The 27,878-nt window shown below is 41.0% G+C and overlaps 2 protein-coding genes across 14 annotated transcripts in view; one reads left to right on the top strand and one right to left on the bottom strand.

The window, feature by feature from the left end:
- AFTPH (aftiphilin) overlaps positions 1 to 14,500 on the bottom strand; it is a 45,517-nt gene extending 31,017 nt beyond the window's left edge. For 2 of the 3 annotated variants that reach the window (XM_021389822.1, XM_021389820.1), the window contains exons 1-2: positions 14,284 to 14,422; positions 329 to 2,135 (exon numbers count right to left, since the gene is read on the bottom strand). In XM_021389822.1, the coding sequence (XP_021245497.1) occupies positions 329 to 2,104 (1,776 nt within the window). In that variant the 5' untranslated portion in view covers positions 2,105 to 2,135; positions 14,284 to 14,422. Of the gene's footprint in view, positions 1 to 328; positions 2,136 to 14,283 lie in introns of all 3 variants that reach the window. The other variant, XM_021389821.1, reaches the window with a different exon arrangement.
- The window catches only part of LOC110395440, a 79,422-nt gene continuing 65,976 nt past the window's right edge, over positions 14,433 to 27,878 (top strand). For 7 of the 11 annotated variants that reach the window (XM_021389836.1, XM_021389837.1, XM_021389829.1 and 4 more), the window contains exons 1-2: positions 14,670 to 14,777; positions 14,950 to 15,126. The gene's annotated coding sequence lies outside the window, so the exon portion shown is untranslated. Of the gene's footprint in view, positions 14,778 to 14,949; positions 15,127 to 27,878 lie in introns of all 11 variants that reach the window. The other 4 variants (XM_021389832.1, XM_021389835.1, XM_021389833.1 and 1 more) reach the window with 4 other exon arrangements.

A 27,878-nucleotide genomic window follows, 5' to 3' on the forward strand; every position in this document is an offset into this window, starting at 1 on the left:
GGCTTATGACAGGCTCTGAAAGGCTTATGATGGCTTATTACTTTGATCAGTTTATATAAAGGACCACATATAATTTTCAGAACAGATGCATACAAATTCCAACATACCCTGCTCTTTTTTTCCCTGCAGGAAGTAGCAGTGCAGAAGATAAAAAGTAAATGCAGCATACTATTTCATACCAGTCTTTCCTACCAACCAAATTAAATCTCTCCCACAAGACAAACAAGAACTATCCAAACATCTGTTATATGCAGAAGCAGGAACCAGGAAGAGCTTTATGCAGAAAAGCAGAATAATCCTGAGCAAGCAAAATCAGAAACACCCTTACCTGAACTGAAGGTGCTGGCTCTTGAGATTGCTTACTGGTAGTTCCCTGGAAAGACGCTGAAGCAAAACTGTCAGTCTTGTGTAATACTGGACCATCAATCCTCTCAGATGTGTCTGTCCTATGTGACTGCCACGTCTCTTTTCTGTGATGAGATTCACCAGCTTGCTCGTCTCCAAAGGCAGCCCAAGAACAGCTGTCCTTTTCTTCATCTCCAAAAGCATTCCAATCAGTAGCCTGGCTACAACCTGCTGAACTGAAGTCCGCAAAGTCATCAGAGTCCTGAAAAGCAACACCCTCATCTTGAGGTTTTGGCACTGAATCAAAGTCTCCAAATTCACTATCATCGCCATTTTCTACCTCAGTAGTACGCTGGAAGTCTAAGCCAGAAGTTTTACCGGTAGCATCACATTCTAAAGTGTCAGCGGTTTGATTTAGTTTAGCTTGATCCAACGTCACTGGCAGCTGAGAAACAGTACTTGTGTCCCTGAATTCACCAAATGCATCATTAGGTTTGCTAACATGTGCGGACTGTTCAGAAGTTCCCTCTAAAGCTAAAGCATTCATTGATTCTTGAGCATTAACAAAAGCGGAAGATGCGCTGCTGACTGAACCAAAATCACCAAAGTCATCGTCACGTGTGTCCTGGCAAACTACAACTTCAGTACTACTTCCACCGTTCTTAACTTCTTCAGAATCACCTGCGTTTTCTCCTTTGAGATCAGTGCTTAAGCTTTCAACTTCATCAGCCTTGATGTCCTCTGTTCCTGAAAAATCATCAAGCCGAGAAAAATCTTTGCCCTTTTCTACATCGTGTTGTTTTCTTCTTCCATTGTTTTCTCCATTTTCAGTAGTGCATATGGAACTTCCAGTTGTTTGAAACGTACTAGAAACAGTAAATTCATTCACTTCCAGTGCTGAGGAATCCTGTTCACAGCTAACTTCTGCAGTACAAGTCTCTTCTTCAGTATGAATTACTCTGTTTATTCTGTTGTTTTCCTGAACGTTCAGAGAGTCTCTTTCACTAAGAACGGTGCATATTGTAGGCTCTGTTCCCTCTACATTGATTGTTTTTCTGTTTGAGAATGTTGCAAAATCTGCAAAGCCTTCACCTGAGCTAGGAATTGAGTTCAAACTTAGCTCAGTACCATGGGCATTAACAGTTTTTAGTCCCTTTGAATTACTGATGCTGTCTAGATCTTCTGTTCCCTGAGGATTTACAGGGTCCAGTGCTGCAAATCCATTTGTTAGAATCTCTAGACATGGAAGTTTTTCACCATTGCAAGCATCTATTTGCTCATCTTGGCTTTCAACTGTTATATCAGTTCTAAGATCAGAAGGAAACCCCTCTGATTTCCCAGTGTTCTCTCTTTGTTCCCCTCTCTTGTTTACATCTTCTAAACTTACATCAAAAGCAGTACCTGAAGGTCTAAACTTAGATTTTTCTTTGCTGGTACTAGTAGCCAAAGTATCAGAAAGTTCCTTAGGAGGAGTAGGAAGCTCTGCAATGCAGTCTTTAACATTTTTAACAGACGTGAAAGTTGCAATGCTAGCTACATTATCAGAATAATCATGAAGGGGTATAAAATGATTTGTGGGTATAAATTCCTCCTTTGGATGACTGTAGTCTGGTGCATCAAAATCAGCAAAAGCTACACCAGTAGTGCTTACACCAGAAAATCCTCCAAATTCTCCAAATTCATCTTCATCATCATCATCAGCTCCATTGTCTAGCGGTGGAGGGGATGAGGAGTACATTCGAATAATATCTGGTTCCATTGTTTAGTTCCACTTCAAAGTTAATATATTTCTATAAAAGAAAAAAAAAGTTTGTTAGAATTCATTTTATTTATTTTTAAAAGTTTTACATTTTAGAAGTTTATGCATATGTAAATGTCATTCATATTTGACAAGAAAGGAAGATAAGATACCACTACGTACAATGTCTGCAGAACATCTACCCATAACTTTCAATATTGAAAGATATTTTCAATATTTTTCTTTCTGTTTTCTTTCTCTACAGAGAAGCCAAGCAAGGCTTACATCAGAAGACAGGTAAAAAAAAAAAAAAGATAGGTAGCCTCAGCTAAAGCCTAGGACAACATCTCTCAGTAGCAGTTCCGCAGGATACATAAAGCATTTTATAAAGGTGGTGCCAAGAATTCCTCAGACTCATTTTCTAAGCAATTCTCCTGTTTTAGAAGTCACAAGGAAACTACCGAGGACGGTTCAAGACTCTTGTAAACAACTACTTGGCCACATTCTCAGCAGACAGCACTGAAACACCCAGAACATGAAACACGTTTATCTTGAGCTGTTGTGCAGCGTAATAATGCAACTAAATTGAGCTTTGCCAACTTCCTGTCACCAGCAATTCATGAAATAGCCACTTACCCCGCTCCACCTTCTCCCACACGCAGTTGTGCCCTCAGTTGACCGTGTGACAGAAATCAAGCCACTTGATGGACAGCCAACAATCACGTACTTAAGATACCTCCAGACAGTAGCTTCAAAGAATTCTAAAGCTGCTTCCACAACTTTTGAAACCGTATAGGAACGCTGAAAGAGCTACGGTTCTAACTGCTAGCTGTGCTCTGCTGTCCGACTGTTTAAGTCTCTACCTGTTCATGGGTTTCTATCAGGTCTCCTTGTTCTTTGGATTTTGTAACTCCAAGGCAAAGCGTGCTGCCTCTCCAGCTGCTGCTACCCGCCTGCTTTTGTCCTACAAACCGCCGGTCGGGAAACACCGCGATAAGCACCTTCCAAGCCTAGAGCAAAACTAAATTCTCCATCAAAGCTTATTCTCAAAGGCAGAATGGAGCAAGATTACCCATAAAATATTTAAACGCAGATCACAGGAAAAAAAAAAAAGTATGAAAGCATTCCCATGGCCTAGATAGACATGGAACTAAGGACTCAATCATAACATTGCAAACTACTTCAGCAACAGTCAAGGTATGAACTGATTTCCCCCCCCACAAAGAGTAGTCTAGACTTATTTCACTATTGCACATGATTAATGAACCATTAATACCATCTACAGATTTACAACCGTACACATCACTTAAGTGGTTTATAATGTTGAGCCCATAGAGGGAGATCTGCAACTGAGTTCTTTTCACTTCAAATGACATTTGTATGAATTAATTGTAACAACATACTAAGGAATACCTATTGAAAAATAAGAAAGTGAAAACTAGTTATAAATAGCAAATAATTGAATTTCTAATCACTGGAGTAAGTGCAGACTTTACAACACTGCTGAAATGAAAATAAAACAAGAATCCTCAATGCCAAAACGTTTGGCCAAGGACTTAGTACAGAACCTAAACAACAGCACACCAAGGGTATAACAACAACAAACTAAACTCTGCAGTTCTTTGCAAGTACAACAAATCACGGCATTTCAGCCAAACGTCTTCGCACTTGCCAAGGAAGCCTGATAACTTTAAGGTAACTAACCTATCTTGTTATTGTTGTTGTCGTTTTTTTAAAAGGGTATTTTGCAGTTATAAAATAGCCTGCTTATCAAATTGAAACCAAGAAGTAATTTGTAACATCATATGAAAACCGAAGACTGCAGAGAAGTGTTGTTTAGAATAAAGCTTAAGTTGTCAGCAAGCTCCCACATAGGCTTACTCAGCACCAGCTGCTCAGCAAGGTATTTGCGAGGAGCTTCACTCACATCTCAGAGGCTTCAGCAGCCAAAAGCACTCTCTGTTTTACATCGAGGTTTAGCAATAGCTGTTCAATGTCATGCATGAACATAAAGATCCACTCCAAGATGTCCGTGGAGCATGACTTTGAGCTCACACTGAGATTGCTCCAGTCTTCTTACTTTCAAAGCTTCTGGGTTCTCCATCCAAATACCATAACAGCATTTATTCTTTGTAACTTGTCAACGGTTTACGGGCGTTAGGCCCGATTCCGTGACAAAGGGGACGGGGGACCCAAGGGCCCACGTCCCGGGAAAAGGGGAAAGGGGAAAAGGGTAGGGAGATGGCCCTGAGAGCAAAGAACAGCGGCAACAATCTGAGGAGAAACAAACTAATTTACTAAATAAAATATCGGAATGCAAAACAACACACTATAATACAATATAATTACAATTTAAGCTGATAAATCCAACACAGAGAGAGAGAATGTCCCAAAGTCAAGGTAGGCCTTACTCTACTACCGACGATAAGACGGCTGGAGAGCGAGGTGCTGCCAAGACGAGAGACGGCGGAAAAAGGGACGAGGTCTCGTGATCTGCAAGTTTTTATACTGCGAGCTTTTATCTTTTCCCTCCGGCTGGAAATGGTAACAGAGGAGCAAAGTACCGTGGGGACTGTAGTAGTCTTTCTCTTCTGAGGACTAGGTATGTCCACTACATGATGTTATGATGTGGAATACCAATAACCGAAAATCACAAAACCATGACAAGCAGCCATTCCTCATTACTTCCACATTTCCAAAACTAACTGCAGTCAATCACTAGCCCTAAGATTAAACAACCAGTGCATCCAGACTACGACTGTATCCTGAACGTTTTCCTGCAGAGGAAGATCTGTAAGTTACACACAAAGAAATGCCCTGGGAAATGGAACTGCTGACTGTTCTTTTGTAGGAAAGAGACTCATTCGGTAGATATGGGGATGTACTAACTGTGCTCACTTCAAGGCACTGGATTTTTGGGAAAATGCTCTTCAAGGCAACAGGGGAGACTGTTAAGCTGGCCAGCATCATATCAGGAGTTTGTGACTCCTAGGGTCATGAATAAGAAGCTCTTCGGTAACACACTGACAGGAAGGGACAGAAAATGGCATTCACGGGAATGGAATTCCCTCATCCCAATTCCTGCCACTGGTCCTGGAAAAAGGAAAAGACTTTTTTTTTTTAACTAAAAAAAAAAGTAGATTTGGTTATTTACACACACACGTATATACAAATATATAAAATCATCATTTGTAACTCAGTTCATGAGTTCCCGGTTTAATCTCAGCAAAAATTCACTATTAAACCTCCTGGAATTTAACAAGAGTATTTACACTTATCTGGAAAATTCAGTTGACATGGCATTTATTATTCTACACCAAGTGACAAAGCTGAAATCACTGTAAAGGCAGGAAAACACTTATTGAAATGAAAAAATCCTCAACGTTGTTCCAAGGATGGTGCTGAGTGGATATCAAACAAAAGAAAAAGGAGCTGGAAGAGGAGCAGAGAAGCCGTGAAATGGTTGGAATAAAGGAAGGTGAAAATAACAGTCCTGCCAAACAAAGAAACAGAGAGAAGGAAAAAAGAACAACAAAAAAGAAATCTGCTTCTGAGCTCAACGTCCAGGACCAACTAGTGTCACTGAAGCCAATGCAGCCTCAACACTGAATTTTATCACATCGTTACATGTTTTATTCTTTATTAGGCAGAGATTCACAAGCCCTCCAAAAGACATCTCTAAAGCTATTTTTAAGATAGAACAGATTTTAAAACAGAAGATGAGAGTTCTACAGACCACTGATTTATACTGGAAATAAAAATTTATGTACGTAACTAAATCCATAGGAGTTAAAGCAAACTCAAACAAAATCCCTAGATGTTTCAATTACTCTCAAACAGGTGGTCTATGAAACATAATGTGTTTTAAAAAGTCAAAATGCTTGTGTCAACACAAGGTAAAGTTAGGAAGCTAACTCATTTGATTTTCAAATCAGATTTCTGAAGTCCCCAAAACCCAATCTTGAAGTTTTCAGTGTGGTAGGAGCAATAAAGACCAAGTGGAACCAAAGCATCATACATATTATAAAAACTCTAAATGGACATAATCTCAGATTTTTCTTCTTTTGAAGCAGATTTAGAATAATCAAGTCACATGAGCAGTTATATTTAAATAAAAAGGACATAAGTCTAGGCAGGACATCTTCCCCAATCCCACAGCTCTTATTTTCACTGATGAGAAGTCACAAGAAGGGCAGGAGAAAGCACACAATAGAAACGGAATTTGCTTCCCACTAGCGAATACATGCATTTACAGCTCTGCATGTAGACAGTGACGTCAATGTACGGTTTTGTTGGCTCAGTAATAAAACAAACCCACATCATATTGCTATGGCTTAAAGATTTCAAAAATCTTGGAAGAGACTTGGTTCAGCTGCAGCTCTTCTGCTCAGCTAAGTGGTGTCAGTAGCTCAGTGGCCCACCCAAATTACTGTAGCTTGATGCACAGGAATTAGATGGGCAAGATGCTGTGAAACCTCTTAAATTATGCATGATATAGGCCAATCTTTAAAATTTTTTTTTTTTAAATTGCACTAATCTTAACTCAAGACTAAAGGAGGAAGCCTGGACAACTGAAGCTTAAAGTCATATCACAACACAATGAATCAAAGACCTTGAAAAACTACTTTGAAGCTTTCCCATTAAAAAGGTATCAGAACTTGTTTCACGATAAGTATGCTTTTCTTCTTTTAAAATCTTTTTACATTTCTAGGCATATACAAGCTGTATGTCACTTGTGTTATCTGAAATATCACGCTCAACTCCGCATTAGTTACCACTCCACCATCCGACATCACAAGTTCTCATGCAAAAAATGCCAACAAAAATTTCTTAGCCTGTACTGGAAGTAATTCCACAAATTACATATTATAACAACTCTACCCATATTCTTTTGTTGATAGTTTACTTCATTATTCTCTTCACCGCACCTAGAAATAAACCATAACAGAGTTCAGAAAATTCTTAGGGAAGGGGATAATCTTTAAGAAAAACAACAAAAAAAAGTCAGCATTCAGAAAACAAAATGAGTAACATGAGGGCAACAAGCACCATCGTTGAAGGGAGTTTGCCTGCAAGACATAGAAAATTAAGAAGTTAAAATGACCAAAAAGTAGGCAAAGAAGAGCAATACTAGGGGAAAGCACAGCTGAGGTAACCTGGGGCTGAAGCAGACTGCCAGAGCCCAATTAAACTTGTAGGAAGACTTCCCATCACCCAAACATTTTCTCTTCTGCACCTTCTGCCATAGAGAAGACATTTTCTTCAATTTTTCATTTCAAAGCACTTTTAAAACATCACAGACACCATTTACACAAGAGCAGTCTCACTGCACAATGCTCTGCTCCACACATTTCAGGAACAGTTGCCAAAACAGGATCTGCAAGGAGCGTTAGTTTTAGTTAACCATCAGAGCTCTGATGAGATTTTCAAATCCACATCTTCTGTTAATTTAATCAGTTTAACCCATATGAACCAAATGCATCATCACTTGCACAGGCCTGTTTATCAAATTCTTTTTGAAAGCCATCTATTTCCAGTGATGTTAGAAATGCATTTTAAAAGTTCATGTTCTAGAGTCTGTAGGAATCTGTATTATACACAAGCACAAGGTTACGTTAATACAATGTAATTGTTGTTTACAGCACCCGAACAACTATCAAATTAAATGCTTATCGGAAGGAAAAAGAGTCACACCAGTTTTCCCTCACCCTTGGGCTGACTAATTACTGATGAATTTTTTTTTTTTTTAAATGGAGTATACTCCCAGTTCTCCACGCAACATAAAAAACAGCATAGGCGTTTTTAGCTTTCACATAGTTCCCTTTCTGAACAGATTTAATTATGATCCCTTTACTCAACTTTCAAAAGTGTTCCACCTGCCAACCACAAAGTGTTGAACCGAATTCATTACCGTTCACTGGAATGTTAACCTGGTGAAAAAACATAGGTCTGATAGAACAGCAACTTCGTTCATTAATTCCCTCAGTTAATCCCTGCTTTGTCTGGCATCTCAAATGAGGGCTAAGAGCTGGAACTGTGGCTTCACCTTCTGTAGCGCAGAACTCTACACCCGACTCAGGCATATTCCATCAGTCATGCTGTTAGGCTGTATCATTTTGTAAAACCAGTATTTCAAGTGATTAACTCATTCACTTGCAAAACGTGATTTACTCAAGAAGTAGAATTTGAAACAACAACGGAAAAAAAAAAAACAACAACTGAGACATGTTATTTATTTTCCCCATATTTCTGAGGGAAATGACTCCCAAATTTAAAAGTCAGCTACGAAGTTCATGTGTCCTTTAGCATTTACCTGCTCATTTACATTTTGAATGGATACACCAATTTTATTCCAAAATGCTACCTAGTAAGGATTCTCCTTTGAAACTTTGAATTGTAACAGCTTTTACCTGCACATAACAGAGCAACTACATTTCTATAGTTTGTAACATGTAACAATCCAGCTTTGTGCCAGCAGACCTTACACAGAGAAGAATCAGAACCCATCTAAGTGTTCCTGCTTAAACTGGATTAATGTATCTCCAGTCACAGATTTATGTTGACAAGCGTCAGCAAGTTTTTCTGAATCATACAGTTTACATTATTAGAGTGATAATGGATTGTCATCAATTTCTCATGACATACTTTGCCCAACATTTTTTTCAGAAAAAATGTATCAAAGAATTGTTTTCTCTTTCTGATATCATTTTCTGTTACCTGTTACTTGGTATCAAGAAACAAACAAAAACACCTACTGAAAACACAACTTCTTGCTTCCAAGTGTTTCTTCATATTTTGATTATTCATTATGAAGGAATTTCACAAATTTCAGTATTTCACTGTTAGAGTCATGCTATAAATGCAATTTATCTATATGCTTAAAATTGCACATCGATATCTTATTTTAAAGAAAAATGATGCTGATCGACTCGGTCAGATTAAATTCTGTTACAGCAGCTCTTGGATTAAATCTTTTTTTTTTTTACTAAGGACACAAGCATCACAGCACGTAATTTGAGTTATTTAAAACAATGCAATAGAAGGGAGAAAAGAGAACTCTGTAAAGCTGGAAAAAAATAGAGCAGTAGTTGATTTAAGTTTTGATAGTGCAAGGATTTATAAGAACAAAATTTCTTCACTACTTTGACCTCAAGTCATTAATTAGGCTTTCAAAACACTATCAAACAAGGGTATCCCATTATTTTCTTATAGGAAATAGGGAACAGTATCTGCTTTCCTCATACGGGGCCACAGCACTGTTCATTACCTTTTTGCAGAGTGACAGAGAGTCTAACAAAGACACAGCAGCAACAAGAACAACGTAATTACAATACACCAAAGCAGGTTTAAATAGTTCATTCTCTGTGCACTTTCTAAGGCAAAACTTGAAATAGCATGTTTGGTTCTTATGTAAAACCTAATAAAATGGGAGGCCACAAAGAATATTGCTAAGTAAAGAAATAAATGAGATTTGTAAAACTTAAAAAAAAAAATCATCCTAGATTAGAATGTTTCCTTGAACTTAAGGGGAACATTAGCAACACAATGAATAACCACTCAATTGTGGTTTATTCTGAAAGCAAAGCTGAGTTAAGCAACCCATCAAAACCCATAAAGAAACATAAAATAATGAGGGATGGCATGAGCAAGATCTCCATGACAGAAACGACAATGTTGCTGAATTGCCTGGCAGTAAAAGGCTTGCAATGCCAAGGAGGTGGATTCAAGTCATCAGCTGTTAGAATCTGTTCTTTCCAAGAACCTTCAGCTCTTCCCTGCAAGGGAATTCCTCAAACAAATATCAAAAATGTCTTGGTAAAGACCAGATTAAGACTCTGCAAAATGCTGCCTTGCAGTAGGAAACGCTGTCTTCTTTTATAACTTAGCCTTTTCATTGCCTTATTAATGATGGAAAATGGATTTCCAGTCTCTCTCTACTGCACCTGAGAACTCATTTCTAGAAGGGCAGCTGTAAGTGAGGGAAATCTGTTAAAATAGCATTCCTACAAACACAATCCAATCTAGAAAGAGTCATTCTCCGAGCTGCAGTCAATATGTTCCTAAATTGGTTTATTAAGTTTACTTTTCTTTTTGGAATAACTTACCAGCAAATAACGTACAGAAAGAAAATGTTTACTTCATAAAGCCTCTAGAAATCAATGCTTTCGATTTTGAATCTAATGTTGTTACAGCCAGAAGGTCCATTATCCAGCACGGGAGTTTCAGGACACTGTTTTTGCTTTGACATACATACGTTGAGGAAAACAATGTTCTCCAGTTCCAATACATCCGGGGTATCTAAAATAAGCCTTATTTCTCATCACCCAACATTTGGAATGAATCGATACCACTGTGCATTACTGCGGTTTCAACAAACACTGAATATGCCAGACACCTTCTATTAGAAAGCACTGTATGTAAGAAGAACACTGAGGTAGCAAAACTCAGGAGACTTCCATCAGGATTCAGGCACTTATCTCAATCTTCCTGACCTCTTGCCTTCCCCAAGCTGGCAGTGAAAACAAGGCACCCTCAGACAGTTCAGCCTATATTAGATTCAAACCTCTTCGTCACTGCTCCTCTCCCGCATCACATATGATAAGAACAGGGTGGGTGACACAAATATGAAATGTAATAATGTACTGTCTGCAATATTTTCCTCATTAAGAAATGGCCAAAAAACAGCTTTCACTAGCTATGCTGTTTCACTTCTCCCTATTCCATCTAGGCTTAACTATGGAATCCAGTAAACATTTGAAAAATATGAACCTGAATGTTGTGTTGGTTCCTGACGCTCCTCTTAACCAAGAATAGCATCTCTTCCCCGAAACAAAAAGGCCAGGTTATTTTTTATGAAGTTACAATACACAAGAAAACCACGTAATGTTTCCACTCAAAATCAACTGATTTTGCTTCAACAGCTGCAGATAAAGACACCGTCTGAATCTAAATCTGTGAACAGACACTGGGGAAGATGTTCTAGCAATAGGCATGTTTTTAACTCACGTAAGCAAACATGCCTGGCTGGGAAAGTCAATCAAGTTTAAAATCTGGTGCTGTGGGAACACTGCATTTGTGCACAATGTACTGTACGCATCTATACAATGTGTAAAGTGAGACAGATTGCATAAGTCACACATAACTGGGATGTTTTCATTCTTGTTTCTCAAATTCGTTTAACAACAGTGTTCAACCCTGTGAGAAAATGTGTTTCAGGATGTTAGCCTGTAACATGTTATTTGGGAACCTGTTCTAAATCCAGATGAAAAGACGCTGGATTAAGAAGTATTAAAAGTAAATTACCTAAGCTCAACTCTTCCTAGAGATTTATTTACAGAGCAATACGTTGTCCAGTACATCTAAAACCTTCACACTTCATCGATGCTACAATAAAGAGCAGATTACTACAGCCCAGAAGTGCACTCTTACAGAAAAGGGTCTCACAAAGCTCAGCAGAGGAAACACACCAGCACAAGCAGAACAACCACACTTCTTCCCTCCGTTACTGCAAACTTTTGCTTGTTTCCTTCAACATGCAAAGAATGAGTAGGTGAGGAAAAACAAAGCAAAACACTTAAATGCACTTATAAAGAACTGACATTATTCGTCATTTATTCCACCCACAGATATTATGGCATATTAGGAACACAATACACGAAGGACAACTGATACTTCAAAAGAATAAGGTCTATCTTCCATCATCTTTCAACAGATAAATGAACTTCAGGTTTCACATTTCCTTTCCCCCATAACTTTGTAACATAACAAATAGAAGAGAGGATTTGCCTTCCTTGCGGTTCTTCCAGAACAGGACTCTTGGATTTAAAAAACCCAAATTATTTGCCATACGGAAGCAGACTCATTAAGTCACCTTGCAACTAGGGCCATTACGGAAACATGTGGACGTGAATCCAAAGCTTTAGCAATTAAAGACATTAGCACAGAAGAAAGTCTACTGGAAACAAGACTGTCAATTTTCAAACAAGGCACATTTCAAGATATATATATATTTTTTTTGTGTGTGTGTGCATAAGGAGAAGCTTGCAGTGTGTTTTCTATAAAAAGGAAAAATAAAATTAACAGACAAAATATCAAGAAACCTAATGATAAGCAGGATCTGAGAAAGGCACTTCTCAGAAGAGGACTATCCAGAAAAGTCACAAATGAGTATTTTGAATCCCTGTGAAAAGGTTAGCATGCCACTGCAGTGAAACATTCGCAAAGACATAGTTTAAGTTGTCAGATAATACAATAGCGCGGAAAGAAATGAGCATTTTGTAGGAAAAGATAGTAAGTATCTGAAAGACGATAATGCTGCGGAGCACAGTAAAAGCCAGATCTAGCACCGGTTTATTTACCACAGGTTTTCCAACTGATACCGCTACCTTTCTGCAAGGACAGCTCTATGAATATTTCAAAAGGAAAGGGCAAAGAGTTGACTGAAGTCTGTCTAAGCTGGTTTATTATTTCTGCTGTGAAAGACAAGTCTTTTGAAAGTACCCGAGAGCTTCAGAATGAGTTATTTTGATGTAACTAAGGTGTTAAAATGCTGACATTAACTTAAGCTAGTGAAGCAATTTTTGACTTCTACTTACAAACATAAAGTCACGCCCTGCCTTAATCAACAGAAATATGTATCACAACTATCAATTCACTGTGAAGAATTCTAAATCTTACTGATTCATGAAATGAAACCATGACCATGGCAAAAAATAAAATAAAAGTAAAAGAATTAGAGAGCACGAACAGCTACACTCAGGCTGAGATCCCTTAGCTGCTTTACTTGTAAGCAAATTAAGGAAGTAAAGAGAAGGGGTCATACTTTCACATGACCTTAGAAGGTCACATAGCACGTATTTTATACAAACATCATGTGAAAAGGAACCAACATAGCACATTACTTTTTCTGAAGTTTCTCTTCTATGCAGTAAATTTATATTTAAGTTTTCCTACCCTCAAATTTATGCTATTTATTTTCACTTACATGAAAGGGATGTTCTCTTAAGAAAAAAAAAACCACCACCAAAACCCTTAGCAGTCATAGGTACTTCGTTTCTTCTCCTAGCTCTCCCAACTAATGTTACATTCCTTCAGATATGCCTCCAATGGTGTTAGGCACGGGAGCGTGCATACAGACTTCTGTGTGCACCAACAACACAATGTTTTCAGGCTTAAAGCAGGCTAATTGGCTTCCCAAGTCTGGTTGATACATCCAGAGAACAAACCAAGATGGAAATACTTTTAATTACACTCAACCTCTGAGGACCAGCCCAGTTAAAAAAGCAACATCCATCACACTCACTTTGCCACAAATGTAACAGCTGAAGAAATTCGTTCTGATGAAGCACACCATGCTGTAAGCCATACATGAAACCAGAACTTACACGACCGCCACAACACAGCTCTTGTTGCTGAAGTGTCTCCTACTACCTCAGTCTGTGTATGAGCAGAGGTTTACTTCACAAGGAGCATTAAACTTGCCAAAGTTTCAGTTTCTACGCAGAGTGCAGAAGCTGGATGGAGGGCTGCCACCAGCGGGACACCGACTCGGTGACACTCTGAAGGAACATTAAGGTGTGACCCTTGATTTAAGGAACTGTCTCCACTGAGAAGAACACTTCAGTCCAACAGCCAGCCACTTACAGCTGCAAACTGAAGCATCAGCACTGGCGCTTCACCAATTTTGCACCCATTTTAGAACAGCACTACTTGGTGGAAAAAAAAAAAAAAATCCCACAAGATAACTTTTCTCCGGCACATCATCTTCAGGTGCACCCCGTGACTGACGCTCCGAAAAGTGACCTTAGGGGCTGAAGGCAGGTCCCCGGCCCCCAGCTGCCCGCCCCACATGGCTGGGAGCCGCCTCACGACGGGCCCGGCCCGGCGGCCCCGCAGCCCGCGGGGCTCACCCAAACGGCAAAGCGCAGAGGCAGCCGCCCGCCCTGAGGCGATCCCGTCTCCTGAGGGGAGCGAAGGACGGGGCAGCGCTGTGGGGATTTTCCCCTCACCCTCCGCCCGGGCGCGGGAAAGAAGGACGGAGAGGCGATGCCCTCAAGGGGCCCGCGCCCAGCGCGCCCGGCTCCAAGAGAAGCCCCGTCCGCTTCCGCGGGGCAGGGGGTATCTTCCCCGGCCAGGCCCGGAGGAAGCGAGCCGCTCCAGCGCGGCGACCCGCAGAGCGCGGCGGTGGCCTTGCGTCCTACCTGAGGGCTGCGCAGCGGGCGGCGGGGCCCGGGCGGGCATGGCGGCGGCGGGGAAGGGGCGCGGGGACGCGGCCGGTTACCTGAGGCCTCCCACGGCAGCCGCCATCGAGGGGGAACCCATGTCACGGCGACAGGAACCGCGTCGCGGCGGCCCGGCCCCCTCCCGGCGGCCACCTCCTCCTGCCCCGCCGCCGCCACCGCCCACTTGGCCCCGCTCCTCCCGGCAGCCCCCGCGCTGCCACCGCCCCTGGAACCGGCGTCACTCCCAGCAACGGCCGCGAAAAGGTGAAGAAATAAATAAGCGAGGAACGTTGCTACGGGAATGGCTCCCCCGTTACAGGAAGGAGTGGCGCTAGTCAGCGGCCGCCATCTTGAGTGCTGGCAAGCCGCCTCACTAGCGGTAGGGCGGCCATCTTGGACGAGGGGTGAGGCGGCTGGCAGGGAGGTGACGCTGCGGCCGTCATATTGAGTGAGGGCAGACTAGCAAGATCTTTGTACGGCCGTCTTATGAGATGGTTTAATTTCTAATTCTTGTGGGTGGGGGTAACACTTTTGCATAGGAAATTGTTTACTGCAAGTTTTTGCTCCTTTGAAGTTTACGAGGAAGCAGTCTAATCCCGTATTTATGATCCCACAATCCTGTTTCCAAATCCATCTCTGGAACAGGCGGCGCAATCACCGTTCCACCTTTCACGTCTCTGTGTGACCAGAGGGTAAACTTCTTGAACTTCAGAGTCTGCAGCCACCTAATCCCCGGGGAGTCCCCAGGGCCTGTCTGCATCGAGCTGAAACCTCAGTTTGTAAGCATCAGGATCTGCCAGAATTCCCTCCTTCAAAGAGTAGGTTGGTACAAATTTGTTTCTGGAAAATGAGATTCCTAAGTGCATACATCTCGTAGTTAGAGTATATGCAACATCAATCAAATCGTCTTTTAGTTGAACTGTCTTTCTCAAGCTTGTATTTTTATGGTTTTTGTTAGCTTGTGGGTTGTGGAAACTCTAGAAAGTAGTGGTAAGATGATAAAGCATGCGCGGAAATACTGTGTTCTTTATACCTTTTAATATGCTTTTTCCCCTAAGCAGACAATGGTTTGACCTCACTGATGAAAGAACACTTACAGCAAAACCACTAAGTAAAAACATGAGAAATAATACATTCATGCTTCTATTTTTCAAGTACTTTGTTGTTTTCTATGACTTGTTTACATTGTATTGGTAAATAGTGTTAGAACTGCAAACACATCAAGTATTTAAAAATGCATAAGGTTGCTTCAAATGAAGTGCAAAGCCTGCTGTACTTACTGAACGCTACAGTGGTTAAAGCATGCTAACAAATTATGATATTAAAATAGTATAATAAAATTACAATATTAAAAGAGTGTAATAATAAAACTTGGTTCCTACGGAGGTTTGACCACGTATTCAGACACAGTTTTCCTGAGGAAGGCTTAAAACAGGGTTGTACGTAGGACTTCTGTGTTTGAAATAGGTTTGTGAATAAAAATGCCTCAAATACTCTGAAGAGTAATTATAATTAATTTGCTAATTTAATAAGCTACATTAGTCCTCTATGAAGCATGGGTGAACTACATTGTTAATAGAGTATCTCAGTTGCATTAGGAATCCTGGTACAATAGCTGTAAACCATCATAGGTGACTATTAATGAGGCTGTGACTATTATATTTTGCCACCTGGTGGCTGTTTTTTCAGCTTTTTTTCAGCTTAGCATCCAAAACAGTGTAAACCCTGTGCTGACCTGTCAGGATAGGAGAAGCAGCAAGGGAGCTGGAAAGTAAGCAATTTAGCAGTCAAAGAACTTTGACCTTCACCCAGTGTAAAGCACTGTGGTTTACAATTTTAAGGGTGAAGAGTCTGTAAAAGAAGAATACTTGTTAAGCACCAGATAAACTAGGTCAGTTCTTCCCATATCTGGCAACAGCCTTTAAGTTCCAAGGTCCCAAAAATATACTTCAGTTTCCCATACCAGATGTGTTTAGTTAATGACCATTGACTGTGAGTGTTTGCTACCCTTACAGCAACATTGTAAATAACATAATTAGAGGAGCTAATTTTATAATTAACTTATCTTCTACAACCGGTGTGAATGAGCGTACTGGATAAAAACAGTGCCCGTGAACAACCCAGGCAGCAGCCTGAGCCCCAGCACCCTAAAACAAATGTGAAACCCTTTTGTGGGAAAGTCCAAACCCACAGGCCTAATTGTGTATGACAGGAAGAGAACTAGAAAGATTGGCAGCATCAGTAAATTAGGTCCTAGAATAGAAGGAAAATGGTTAAGTAAAATTCCCAGATGATTTGAGGAAGTGAATCATATCCTAAGCTGCAAAGAAAGGCAGAAAATCTTTCCGAATGGTCTTTGCCAGTTTGACCAGAGGGAAACTTCCTTCTATTTCTTGGTGGTAGTCAGTAGTTCCTAGGATCAGAAGCTTTAATCAGTATGCAGTTTCGTGTCTGTACAATTCATTTAACTTGAGAGGTAAGTGTTCTACCTGAAAAAGTGAATGTGATCTTCACTTAGGCATAGAGTGAATGATTGGCAAGGTGTGTGGGATTTTTTTAGTCACTCCTGCGTAAGCTTTGCTGATTGACAGAGATTACATTTACTGACGAAGGCAGACTGACTCTTTATAGTAGCATTAGCCACGTTATGTATTCGTTCTATGAAGTGAAATCCATGAATTACAGCACTAATTTCAAGATTATATTTTCAGCATAAGAAAGTTTCCTTTACAGAACTGCATGGATTATAGATACTGTGTTATTTAAATATTATTCTTGAGGGATGTTCTATAAATCTTCAAATACTTAAAGTTCTTTTTAGTCTTATACTTCCACGTTTTTTGTTTTTTGTTTTTTGTTTTTCAGCACAGTGAAGAAACATTGTAATCTTGAGATGTTCGTCTCAATGTGAAGCTTCTTTTACATAGTGCAATAGAGGGTTTAAGTCAGGTGGGACTAACCTTGGTAACTCCAAGGTCCAGTCTTGTTAGCAGCAGCAAAGCAGCTTTATCAGCCACAGCTGCTAAGTCCTAAACTGTCAGGAGAGGGCGCAGCATTACTAGAAGTCTTAGGAAAAGGAATCTTGGTGTGCCAAGATGATTCAGAAAGACTGTCACCCCGAAACCCATATGTTCTGCAGACTGGTTTGGGAATTGAGGATAACAGAGAGGACTTCTGATCTGTAGCCACATCCTTTATAAAACTCAGTTGTTAGTGATTCTGAAGAAAATTGAGAGTTTATTGGGAAGTCATGTAGCTCTTTATTTTTCATTTTGGAGTTTACAGTGTGATTCCTAACTATCTTTTGGCTTTATTATATGCTGTACCACTTTCACATAGTATAGTGCAGAGTATCTTCTGAAAGATGTTGGTTTGCTAGCAATGCTGTGTCTTTTTTTTTTTTTAACTTAATATTATTTTCTTATTTGCAAAATATGTACAGTACAACACGGCTCCTGGCAGTGAGAGCATTTTCTGATTTCACTGCCTAGTGTATGGGGAAGAAACTTGCTCTAATCAAAGACTTATTCAAGTCTTTAAACTTCAGACAGCGTGCTTCCTTCTTTGGTCAGTCTTGGCAGTGTTGCTGATCAGAAAGTAGACATTCTGTTTCCTGAGAAAATGTGCTGCTTGATTATTTTTTTAATTTTTTTTTATTCACAATTGAATCAGACTTGAAGATTTGAGGTAATCTATAGAATGAATTTAAAACATTATTTGCACCTACTGGATCATTTTGTTTCACTAACGCCTTTCATTTGTGCTATTGTCAGTACAATGCCAACTAATTTAATTTTTTTCCTGTGGAAATGATTTTAAAAAGTAGAAAATCAAGCAAATTGAAAACGGGAAATCAAGCCATTGCATTTTGTCTTCACAGAATGTTTTGATTTTTTCCCATCCTGACTTGGAACTGAATAGGCACATTTCTGTGAAATGCTTTTAATTCAGCAAAACTGCATTTATCTTAGACCATTATAGCTGAAATAACCCCTTAACATTATCAAGAAGAAAGATCTTGTCTGACTGAATTCACCAATCAGTCTTGAAAGCTTTACATGAAAATTGTTTGTGGCTGTGGTTTCGTAAGGTGGGTATTATCAAAGCTGGCTGAGTGAATAATGAGCCTTTTCCTCTGGCTTCTGTGTAGGCAAGAATTAGTGAGAGAAAAAATGTTACTGTTAGCTAACTTAAACAAAGCTTCATATGATGAACTAAGCAGCCTGTTACTGAACTGCACCTCTTGTCTGTACTTCAGCATCAAAAGGTGGTAAAACAGACCTGTGAGCAGTTGTTGCTTTTATCTTTACACAGTGGTTGGTGCCCTGAGCTCCATCCAGAATCAGTGCAAACTTCCTGGCTCTTCCACATGGCAGTGCGAGCCTCTTCTCTGTAGTCAAGAAGCCAGTAGAACCTCTTGGTCCCAGGGCATCCCCCAGCTACATCGGGGATCCTCTTATGAAGAGCCCAGCAGCTTTACTGTGTTTGTCTCTGAGCTGGCTGTGCAGAAAGGAATTTGAGGATCCATGTTCCCTGCACTTCAGACAGTGTCTTAATTCCTGCTCTGTGTTGCCTTTACTTGCCTCCCTACTAACAGGGAAAGGAATTTGCTGGGCCTGGCCTCTCCATGCTAGGTGTTAGCTGTTAGGACCACTCCTGTGTGGCAGTTGCTGTTTCTTCCAGGGTTGTAATACTTCTCAAATCTATTTAGAGATTCTGAGGGACTCTTTGGAACATCTTGAATGCCCACGTCTTCTGTATCACTGCTAATTCCATTAGTATTGACCTTTGGGCAAGTAAAATAATTAGGCGCTCATTTCTTTTGTTTTAAGTATCCCACAGAAGTACCTTGGGTCTTCCCAGATCTCCAAGGGACTGCCTGCATTTGTTCTAGTTGTAATGTCATAAATTACAGAATATATTAATGTATACCTTATATGCAACATACAAAGCCTCTGGAGTGCAAGTTTGTTACCATTTCATACAAATCACACAAATCTCCCTAGCTATCTTTACTGGAGTCATGGTTACAAAAGCTAGAAGGCATTGCTATGTTAGCAGCCCAATCTCTTGTGACTCACAAGCCATTAAAAATCCCAAAATTGTCTTTAAACAATACTATATATGTTAAATGCAAAGAACCCTATGTATTTATAGAAGAGAGGGGGGGAAAAAGAATGAAATGGCAGTTACTTTAGTTGGTCCTTAGAAATCTCCTATATCCAAAGGGCCTGTAGATTCTTTCATTTTTGTCTGGGGCTTCCTTGCGCAAAGATAGGGTTGATGGAACTCAGTACTGTTTTGGGGGGATATGGGTTTTTGTTTTTCTTTTCTTTGTGTGTGTGTGTGTTTTGTTTGCTTTTGTCTTTCAAGGAACTCAATTCTAGGTCTCAATCACATTTTCAGCTGGTTTGGAGCCTCTAATGAACATTCAGGATCACATTCTTTCTGTATGAATGCTACCCAGTGGATTAATGAGCTCATCAATGTCAAACCGGCGTCATTCTTCCTGCCATCATTTACACTACATCCTCACAGTAGCAGAAATTAATGACATCAGTGTGGTCATACCACCTATACACCTGGCCTCTACATTCTTATATATGGAATTCATCAGCAGCGTGTGCAAAATGTATTTTATTTTATGCATTTTAGTGCAGGTAAGGTTTCTGAGGAGAGGCAGTAGAAAATACAAAGTATCTGCTGGTGAGCTGTTAGCAATGGTGGTGCCTCCTTGGGTGTGAATGAAACAAATTTTAAGACAGGTGCAGGCTGAAAGCAGCCTGACTTCAGCCATAATTTAATGTGTTACTCAGGCAAACTGAGAGGAGAAAACAGCTGATGGAAGTAGCATCCCTGGAAATGAAAGTGATGTAGAACCAACGTTCTATTTCCTTCCAGATCTGGCAATACTTCTGTTTCCTAGAAGATGGTACTATGTGAGTACTTCCACCATCATCCGGAGAGTAATATTTCTAACTCTGTGACAGAGCAAAGCTTGCCACTGTGACTATTTTTTTTTTCCAACACAGGCTCTAAATGCAGAAAACCAATGAGACGAGAATTCAAAACTATTCATTTAACAGCAGTGTTTTGTCTGTAAGAGGCCTGGCTTGTGAATTTTGTACAGTTTAAGTTGAAAAATGCTAAAATAGTTGGAGGTCATTGTTCTGTTTGAGTGATTCAATTTACTTATTGGATAAAAGTGAATTGATTTCCATAGCCATCCTCCTTACTTGTGTGCTAGCACCAGTCTGACGACAGGAGTCAAGTCATCAAAATCCCTTGAAGATAAGCTGATAGGAAATTGTAAGGTACAAATTACTAAGTCTGTGTTTGTGATGAGCACTATTACAGCGATCTCCTGCATGCTGTGCTGTTCAGAGTAGAAGGACTCATGCCCATAATCTCTATGAACATCTATTTTCAGACTTTTTCATTTCCGAAGGCATTTCACCTTTTCTGAAAGATTTAGGAACAATGAAATTTACCTCTGCTTTTAAAATATATATTACTGTTCCTGTACTGAATAAGACCACCTTTAATATCCTTTCGTAATTGCACAAGGAGTTTTCACATATGTATATCAAATCAGACAGTGAAATTCAGATGCTTTGGACAGGTTTTCTCCATGAACCGGTGTGTGACTGGCTGTGGTGCGTATCACTGGTTTTGTTTTTGTTTTTACAGAGATCATAGCCTTTTATCTTTACAGTCAAGAGCTAAATGTTCAATAGTGTGAGTAGAAATGGAATTACGTTCCAGCTTTCAAAATGGAAATGACTAAGTTTTTTTCTGGGTTAATCAAAACTACCATCTCAAAAACTGTCTGTCTGCCCCAGTTGTGTTGGAGTACTGCAAGCAAGGGCCTTAGACTGCATCAGCAGTTATAGTGAGACTTGTCTGTGAGGCTGAGACCCTAGCATCTGCCAGTGGTGGTTTGGGATGTTACTCCCTTCAGCTGGGCTTTATTGCTCCTCTACAGAGACAGAAGTGGTGCCTGTGTCTTGGTGACTGCAATGGAGAATCTGATGTGTTTGCAAAAAGCCCTCTTTGCTGATGGTTTAAGATAACGTGCCAGGACAGGGAAGAGACAAGTGTTCCAATCAGTCTTCCAGCTTGTTCTAGATCAAGTGGCCTCAAGTAGTGAGGGTCAAGCAGCTCCTTGAATTGCATAACAAGGTTTGCCGGAGGTGAATATCAATCTCTGTGAAGTCCCATCATTTTTTCACAAACAGAAAGATGTAAAATTGAATTCTAGACATCTATACCAAGAAAAGGATACAAACAAGCTCAATAGTGGCAGCAGAATGTGGGAAGTTACAGGCAGAAGAGTGTACAGACTGCTGGTGAGTGCCGGGAACAGCACAGTGACCAAGGCAAACACAAAAACAGGAGGGAGACAAGAAGTTCAGCCCCTGCAGCCTTCAATATACAGCACAACAGGGAGACTACTTGAGAGTGGCTGGACCGACTCTTGCTGCAAGGAGAGCTATGAAAGATGAGAATAAGTGCCTGAGTAATCTTAACATTCACCAGGCTCTTATGTAGGAACAGTCTCTCTAAATTATGGTAACTGCATTTCAGCACTGGGAAAAGAGTGCTTTCTCTGAGCCAGCTCCTTGGTTCTAGTAAACAAATATAATCCCAGCAGTCTTAAATGGTGTCACTGATGTGCTCTGTAGGCATCCTTGCCAGGGGGTGCTTCCCCTCATTGTTCCCTGCAAATCTCTGCACCACCACTCAATCTAAATGCAGCCTGTGCTATTTCAAGGGTGATGTATGTGCATCTTAGAGCAGTGAGCTACAGCCACCCCTTCTCTAATGTTTTTTTTGTAGCCAAGAGGTGTGAGTTACTGGTGAATTTGGCTCATGGCTTTCTTTTTGTAAGCAATAAACTAAAAAAATGTCTAACAAGCACAATAAAACTATGAATTTATATGATCTATCCCTTGTTGGAAGGAGTCTAGATTCCCACCATAGCCGAGAGGGAGCTATTTTCAGAGGACTAGGCTGGGCTCTGTGCCTTCATTTGGCCTAACTGGAATCTGACGTATCCAATCTAGATGTTGAGGAATTCTTGTGCCTCTGTTCTTCCGCGTATGCAGTGCTACTGAGTTGGAAACATGGCTCCAAACAGGATGTAGAGCCAAAACTTGTCTTCCCAATGCAAGCTGATTGTGAAATACTCCGAAGGAGCAACTTTGCCTCAATTTTCCTGCATTTATGGAAGTGTTTATAATGTAGGCCGCAGGGTATTTGCTGTCTGCTTGGTCAGATGTAAGTCAGCAGTTCAGTGGATTTACATGAAAGACTGATGGTGACACGCAATCAGTTTGCATGCAAATGGCATTGATCCAGTTGCCCAGTTGTGGAATGTTATATGAGCAGTGCAGATATAATTATATCCAAATTTGGCTACACTCCATATTTTATCCATATTTATCCATATTCTGCTGCAAAGGGGCTTGTCTCCTTTGCCAAGTAATCCCCTGGGCAAAGAGCGTATCTTAGTAAGTCACTGTTTATTCCATATTGGGTGGAATTTCCAATAAATCCTTCTCTGTGGAGAAGCCAAGATGCATGACCCTTGTTAGTGATGCAGCTATCTCCAAAAGTCAAACCTCTGTCGTCTTGGTGGTCCAGCTCACTTATGATATGTTGCATCCTGTGAGATCATTCGCACTTCTTTGAGCAACTAATTCCTGATGGAAAATCCATTGGCAATAGCTCACTTCTTTGAGGAGCAAAGGCTCCTTTCTGTGCTGCCATGTGGTTGAGCAGGAGGGGGTTTCAGGGGTACAACAGGGCTCTCCTGCCAGTCAGATGCTTGCTTTGCTTGTTTGTAGAGGTGGTAGGATGTGAACCAGCTTTCGTTCAAAAATAACATAGGCATTTTAGCACATGACTGCTCCCTCTCTAGCACGTCCTCTTGTACCTTCTGGGATCATTTTATCTGAGTTGTGCTGATGTAGCTCAATTGCTATCAGATGTCCTTTTCAGGGTCACTGTAGGGATGAGGAACATGTAAACTGAACCTGCTGGGGTAGCTGTTACAAACTGACTTGTTCTCTGATTGCCTGTAGCCAGCCACTCTGAGGTGGATGGGGCATCTACTTCATGGCTGCAAAGCTACGAGTCTTCTGATCTTTTTTCCCTGTACAAACATCTTCAGATGTGGTTTGACAGCAGGTTACACTGAGAAGATTTTTCCACTCTACAGTTCTACACCATGAAGACACTGAAATTACCCTACAGGCTGCACATTCAGAGAGACCCGTGTTACTCGCACATCTCTGGTTTTGGCTGACTATTTATATAGCTAGGCCACTTCTCTGGAGAGCCTCCCTTTCTCATATCTCTTCTGATAGAGATGAGGGCAGACAGAACTACAACTTTGTGCTACCTAGAAAACCCAGGATGCTAACACTCTGCAAAGCATGACAAGGAGTCACTGTGCTCTCAGGTTTGCTTTAGGGCTGGTTTGCTTTTACAGAGCTGGACCAGTTTCTCCTGAGTCAGATTCTGTTATGTGCAAGCTACTGTGGTGCCTTTAATTCAGTTAAGAGTGGATCAGATAGGTTTCTTCTCCCTTCACAATTATTACCTTATTGTTGCTCTGTTTGTTAATGTGTATTATGGCAGCATTACACAGCTACAAGCCTGCCCCAGGGCCCAGTGCAGTAAGTATCTGTGGTATGATTTTCTCTTCTGATTGTGTAGACAGAGCAATCACAGCATTACAAACTTACATCTACAGTTTCTTGAGACTCATTCCGTCTCTGGAAAAGCTTCATGTGTGGAAAGTATTGGCCCTCTGGGACAGGTTGGACCTTTTATTTTCCTGCACAGGGAGAGATATAAGGAGTCAGATGGCAGTAGGTCAGAGCTGTGTTGGGCCCCAGTCTAGTGCAGGCCCTAGGTAAGGCTCCACTGCAGTCTCCCTATATAAAACTCCTTCACAGTGTACTCCACAGGAGCTAACTGGCATTGAAACACAGAATCTGTCCCAGTCCTTTGACTTCCTTTTTTTTAAACTATATAGGTCGCTCTGAAAGTAATGCTGCCTATTTATTTCCATGGAAACAACAACAGCTACAAAGAGCACAATAATGCTGTTCGATAGGGCAAATTCTCAGCTACAAAACACTGTTTTTCAACGTAGCCGCTACCGTTAGCTATGCGTTTTTGCCAGTGATGAACAAGAGCCTGCATGCTGTACTTGTAAAAATCTGCACTAGCAGATTTGCAGATCTGCACCACCCACTGCCTCGCTGTGCTCACATCCGCTATTTAGTCTCCATAAATGTTCAGCAAGCATCAATGAATGTCAGTGGGGGCCATTTTTTCCACATGGAGGAATTCAGTTCCATGCCTTCGCTTCATACACACTTCTGTGTCAGACACCATTCTGTCAGACTGTCCCTCTGCTGCCATCTGTCACGTGGCAGCAAAATGTAATGGAATATTGGTGGGAAGGTTCAACCAGTACCACCATACCTTCAACATCCACCCCTGACATCATGGGCCAGCAAAATAAAGCAGCAGACATTGCTTTCGGAGCAGCTCTCATGCACCTGTGTGCTGTCAGTCTATCAAAGCAGGATGAAACAGAGTTGCCTAGAGCTTCGCTCACAGAAGATTTAGCATAGTACTATTATAGCTGGGAATCTGACTGTTTTCCCTTAATTTCCATTGTGGGTATCCAAAGGGAATATTCCATGGGTATCCTGGAAACCAAGGGAATGGCATGAAGCTGTGACAAGGGATGGTCAGGCTGTACATTAGGGGTGGTCAGGCACTGAAATGACCTCCAGGCCAGTGGTCACAGCCCCAAGCCTGCTGGAATTCAAGAAGAGTTTGGACACCACTCAGAAATAGGGTTTAGATTTTGTGTGGTCTTGTGTGGGGCCAGGAGTTGGACTTGGTGACCCTTGTGGGTCCCTTCCAAATCAGGATATTCTATGGTTCTGTAAGTAGGCAGAAGTGAGAAAAGATTCAGGCTCTCAGTCTCTAAGCTCTGAAGACTTCACCATCCCAGATCTGACAGGCAATAAAAGATGTCACTAAATGCAGTCTTGCTCCTCTGAAGATTTCAGAGATACAACAAAATAAAATAGATGAGCATAACATTGCCCCTCTATTTCTGCAATCTGTCAGTGTCTTTCACCCCAAGTCTTTGCTCAGTCTTTAGCTGGGCAGAGCAGACAAGGAATTTGAAGAGAGTAAGAACACGTCAGGACTCCTGAGTTTGCCTAAGACTGCATATAAAAAATAATATTGTCTTAGAAAACAAAAAGCATGTGTCCTGCATCTGCTGAGCAAGGATTTTCATGCCCATGGTTTTTCACTGGTTGCTGGCAGATTCACAAAATTGGATGTATTCTGACTGAGGCTGAATAAGCAGCTGGAGGGCTGTTATCTCTGTGTAGTGGCACGGGCCTGTTCTCTTTGCTGTTTTCAGGCAGTCTGCCCATTCTCTCTCCTTTGTAGAGGCAGGAGCTTTATGGGAGGGTGAGCACGTTCACGTACATCATAGCGTTGGTGCTAGCTGAGGCTGAGCCAAGCAAATTACTTCTGTCTCATTCCCACAGAGGGAGGAGGATACTTAATACCTTGAGTTTATACCTTTTGGTAAAGCACTCCAAAACACCTGTCAGTCAGACTCGTAGATTTATGTAGCCAGTGATCATTCACCCATCTCTGGCATTCAGCCATCTTGCAGTGATAGAATTTAAACTACGTATAAAACTGGTGACCCAAAGCTGCTCAGGTCAGATTTGTCTGCTACTGTAACCTCCTTTACATCAGTAAAGCACCAGCAAAGATGAATCCGGATCTCTACATCTTTTCATCTTGTTTAGGAATAGGAGACCACCCTATCAGAAATGAGGGCCGATCACTACAACATCAACATTCCCTGTGCCGCTTGCAACCCATCAGCCAGGAGCTGTTCAGTAGCTCCTTTTCTGAGAAAATGCTGGTGCTGAAAACTTCAAAAATGACTGGGATAAAAAATTACCCTGTTAGGTCTGAGCAAAAATCTGCCCACTTGAAACACAATTCTGCTTTATCTGATTTTATTTTTGGTGGAAGGGAAGGCAGACAGTGTTTTCCTATCATCACCTATTTTTGGCTACCCGGGAAGGATCTGGTTGAAAGCCTTTGAAAGCTCTGGTAACCAATAATTACTTTGGATCTAGCTAATAGGAAACTCTGTTCTAAGCAATTTGGAAAGTTATGAAAACAAAAAAAGGGTTACATGTTTATAGAGCACTTTCCACATTATTTAGCATTCCTGGTTAATGGAGTGTATTGTGCTTCCTACACCTACATGTAGAAGATGCTTGCGTTACTCATGGGATGTTGAAGGGGGGTGCTGTGTAGATGCTGCCCTAAGCACCTCCACTCCTTCTAGAGCTTTTTATTTATTTACTAAACCTGGCAGGACAGGTGAACCCCTCTGGAAACAGAATTGCAAAGGTCTTGTTTATTGTGTGTTTGATGCAAACCCCTCTGCCTTCGGCACTGAAAGCCTTTGTTGTTCTTCACTCTCTTAGGGTGGTAGTTTCCTTCCTATTAACAGATGCTTAAGGAGTCTTGTATCTGTCCTATGTTGTTTTCATGTCTTTTTCTTTTTTTAAACCTCAAACACAGGGTATGTGTCCTTGTGAATGGGACATCAGGCAGATAGCTATACTTGGGTATTTGGTAAAAGGCAAACGTCCTCAGGGGCGCTTTTGTAGACACTGGCCTAGGTTCTCTGGAAGATCATTCAGGGCATTATATCACTGATAAATCATCCTCTGAAGGAGTGCCTCTCTTTCCACCGCCTGTATAGGAAACCCACAGAGACCAGACTCACTTACCACAGCTGAAATTAGATGCTGCAGAAGGTGGCGTGAATGCCCCCACAGTTTCAGCTACTACTCACTCATTAAAAGGCTTCCAGTTTTCCCACTGATGTAGCCACTCAGCTGGCCTAAGCAAAAAAGTAGTCTGTGGAAAATTGTGTATTAAGCATCAGTCTTTATTGCACCAAATAGTTCTTTTAAATCCTCACCCTGGGAAGCTGTTGACGCATGTTTGAATCACTCTACTACCTTCTCCCAATAAAGGTATGTGTAATTGTGTTTGTGTATACTAGTTACATGTTGCTGTGGAAGTTTTGGCATGCTGATATGTATCTGCATGCCAGCCATCACAGCCCATGGATTCATGGCTGTATATGGAAGTTCACCTGTGAAGATATTCAGAATTTCCCTTTGGAGCTGCTTGAGTTCTAAACCAAGTGGAGTTCCTACATGCTGGAGATGGGTGACAGTCTCTGGCAGTAAAAACTGTGGCCTCCGATTTGAAACCTGGCTGACATCACCCTGAAAGCCATGAAGGACATTTCTTCCTGCTGCACCCTCCCTAGAACAGCGTGTTCCTTATGGATCAGTATGCTCTTAGAGGCCAAATCTTGCTCCTCCCTTCCAGCACTGCAGGTAAAATAAGATAACTAGACAGCTTGAACATAGAAGAAGCCAAAAGCATGGAAACAGGTTGAGGTGGAAGTCCATTTGGTTAGG

This window comes from Numida meleagris, chromosome 3 (assembly GCF_002078875.1).
Source record: "Numida meleagris isolate 19003 breed g44 Domestic line chromosome 3, NumMel1.0, whole genome shotgun sequence".
In the NCBI taxonomy this organism is placed as follows: Eukaryota; Metazoa; Chordata; class Aves; order Galliformes; family Numididae; genus Numida; species Numida meleagris.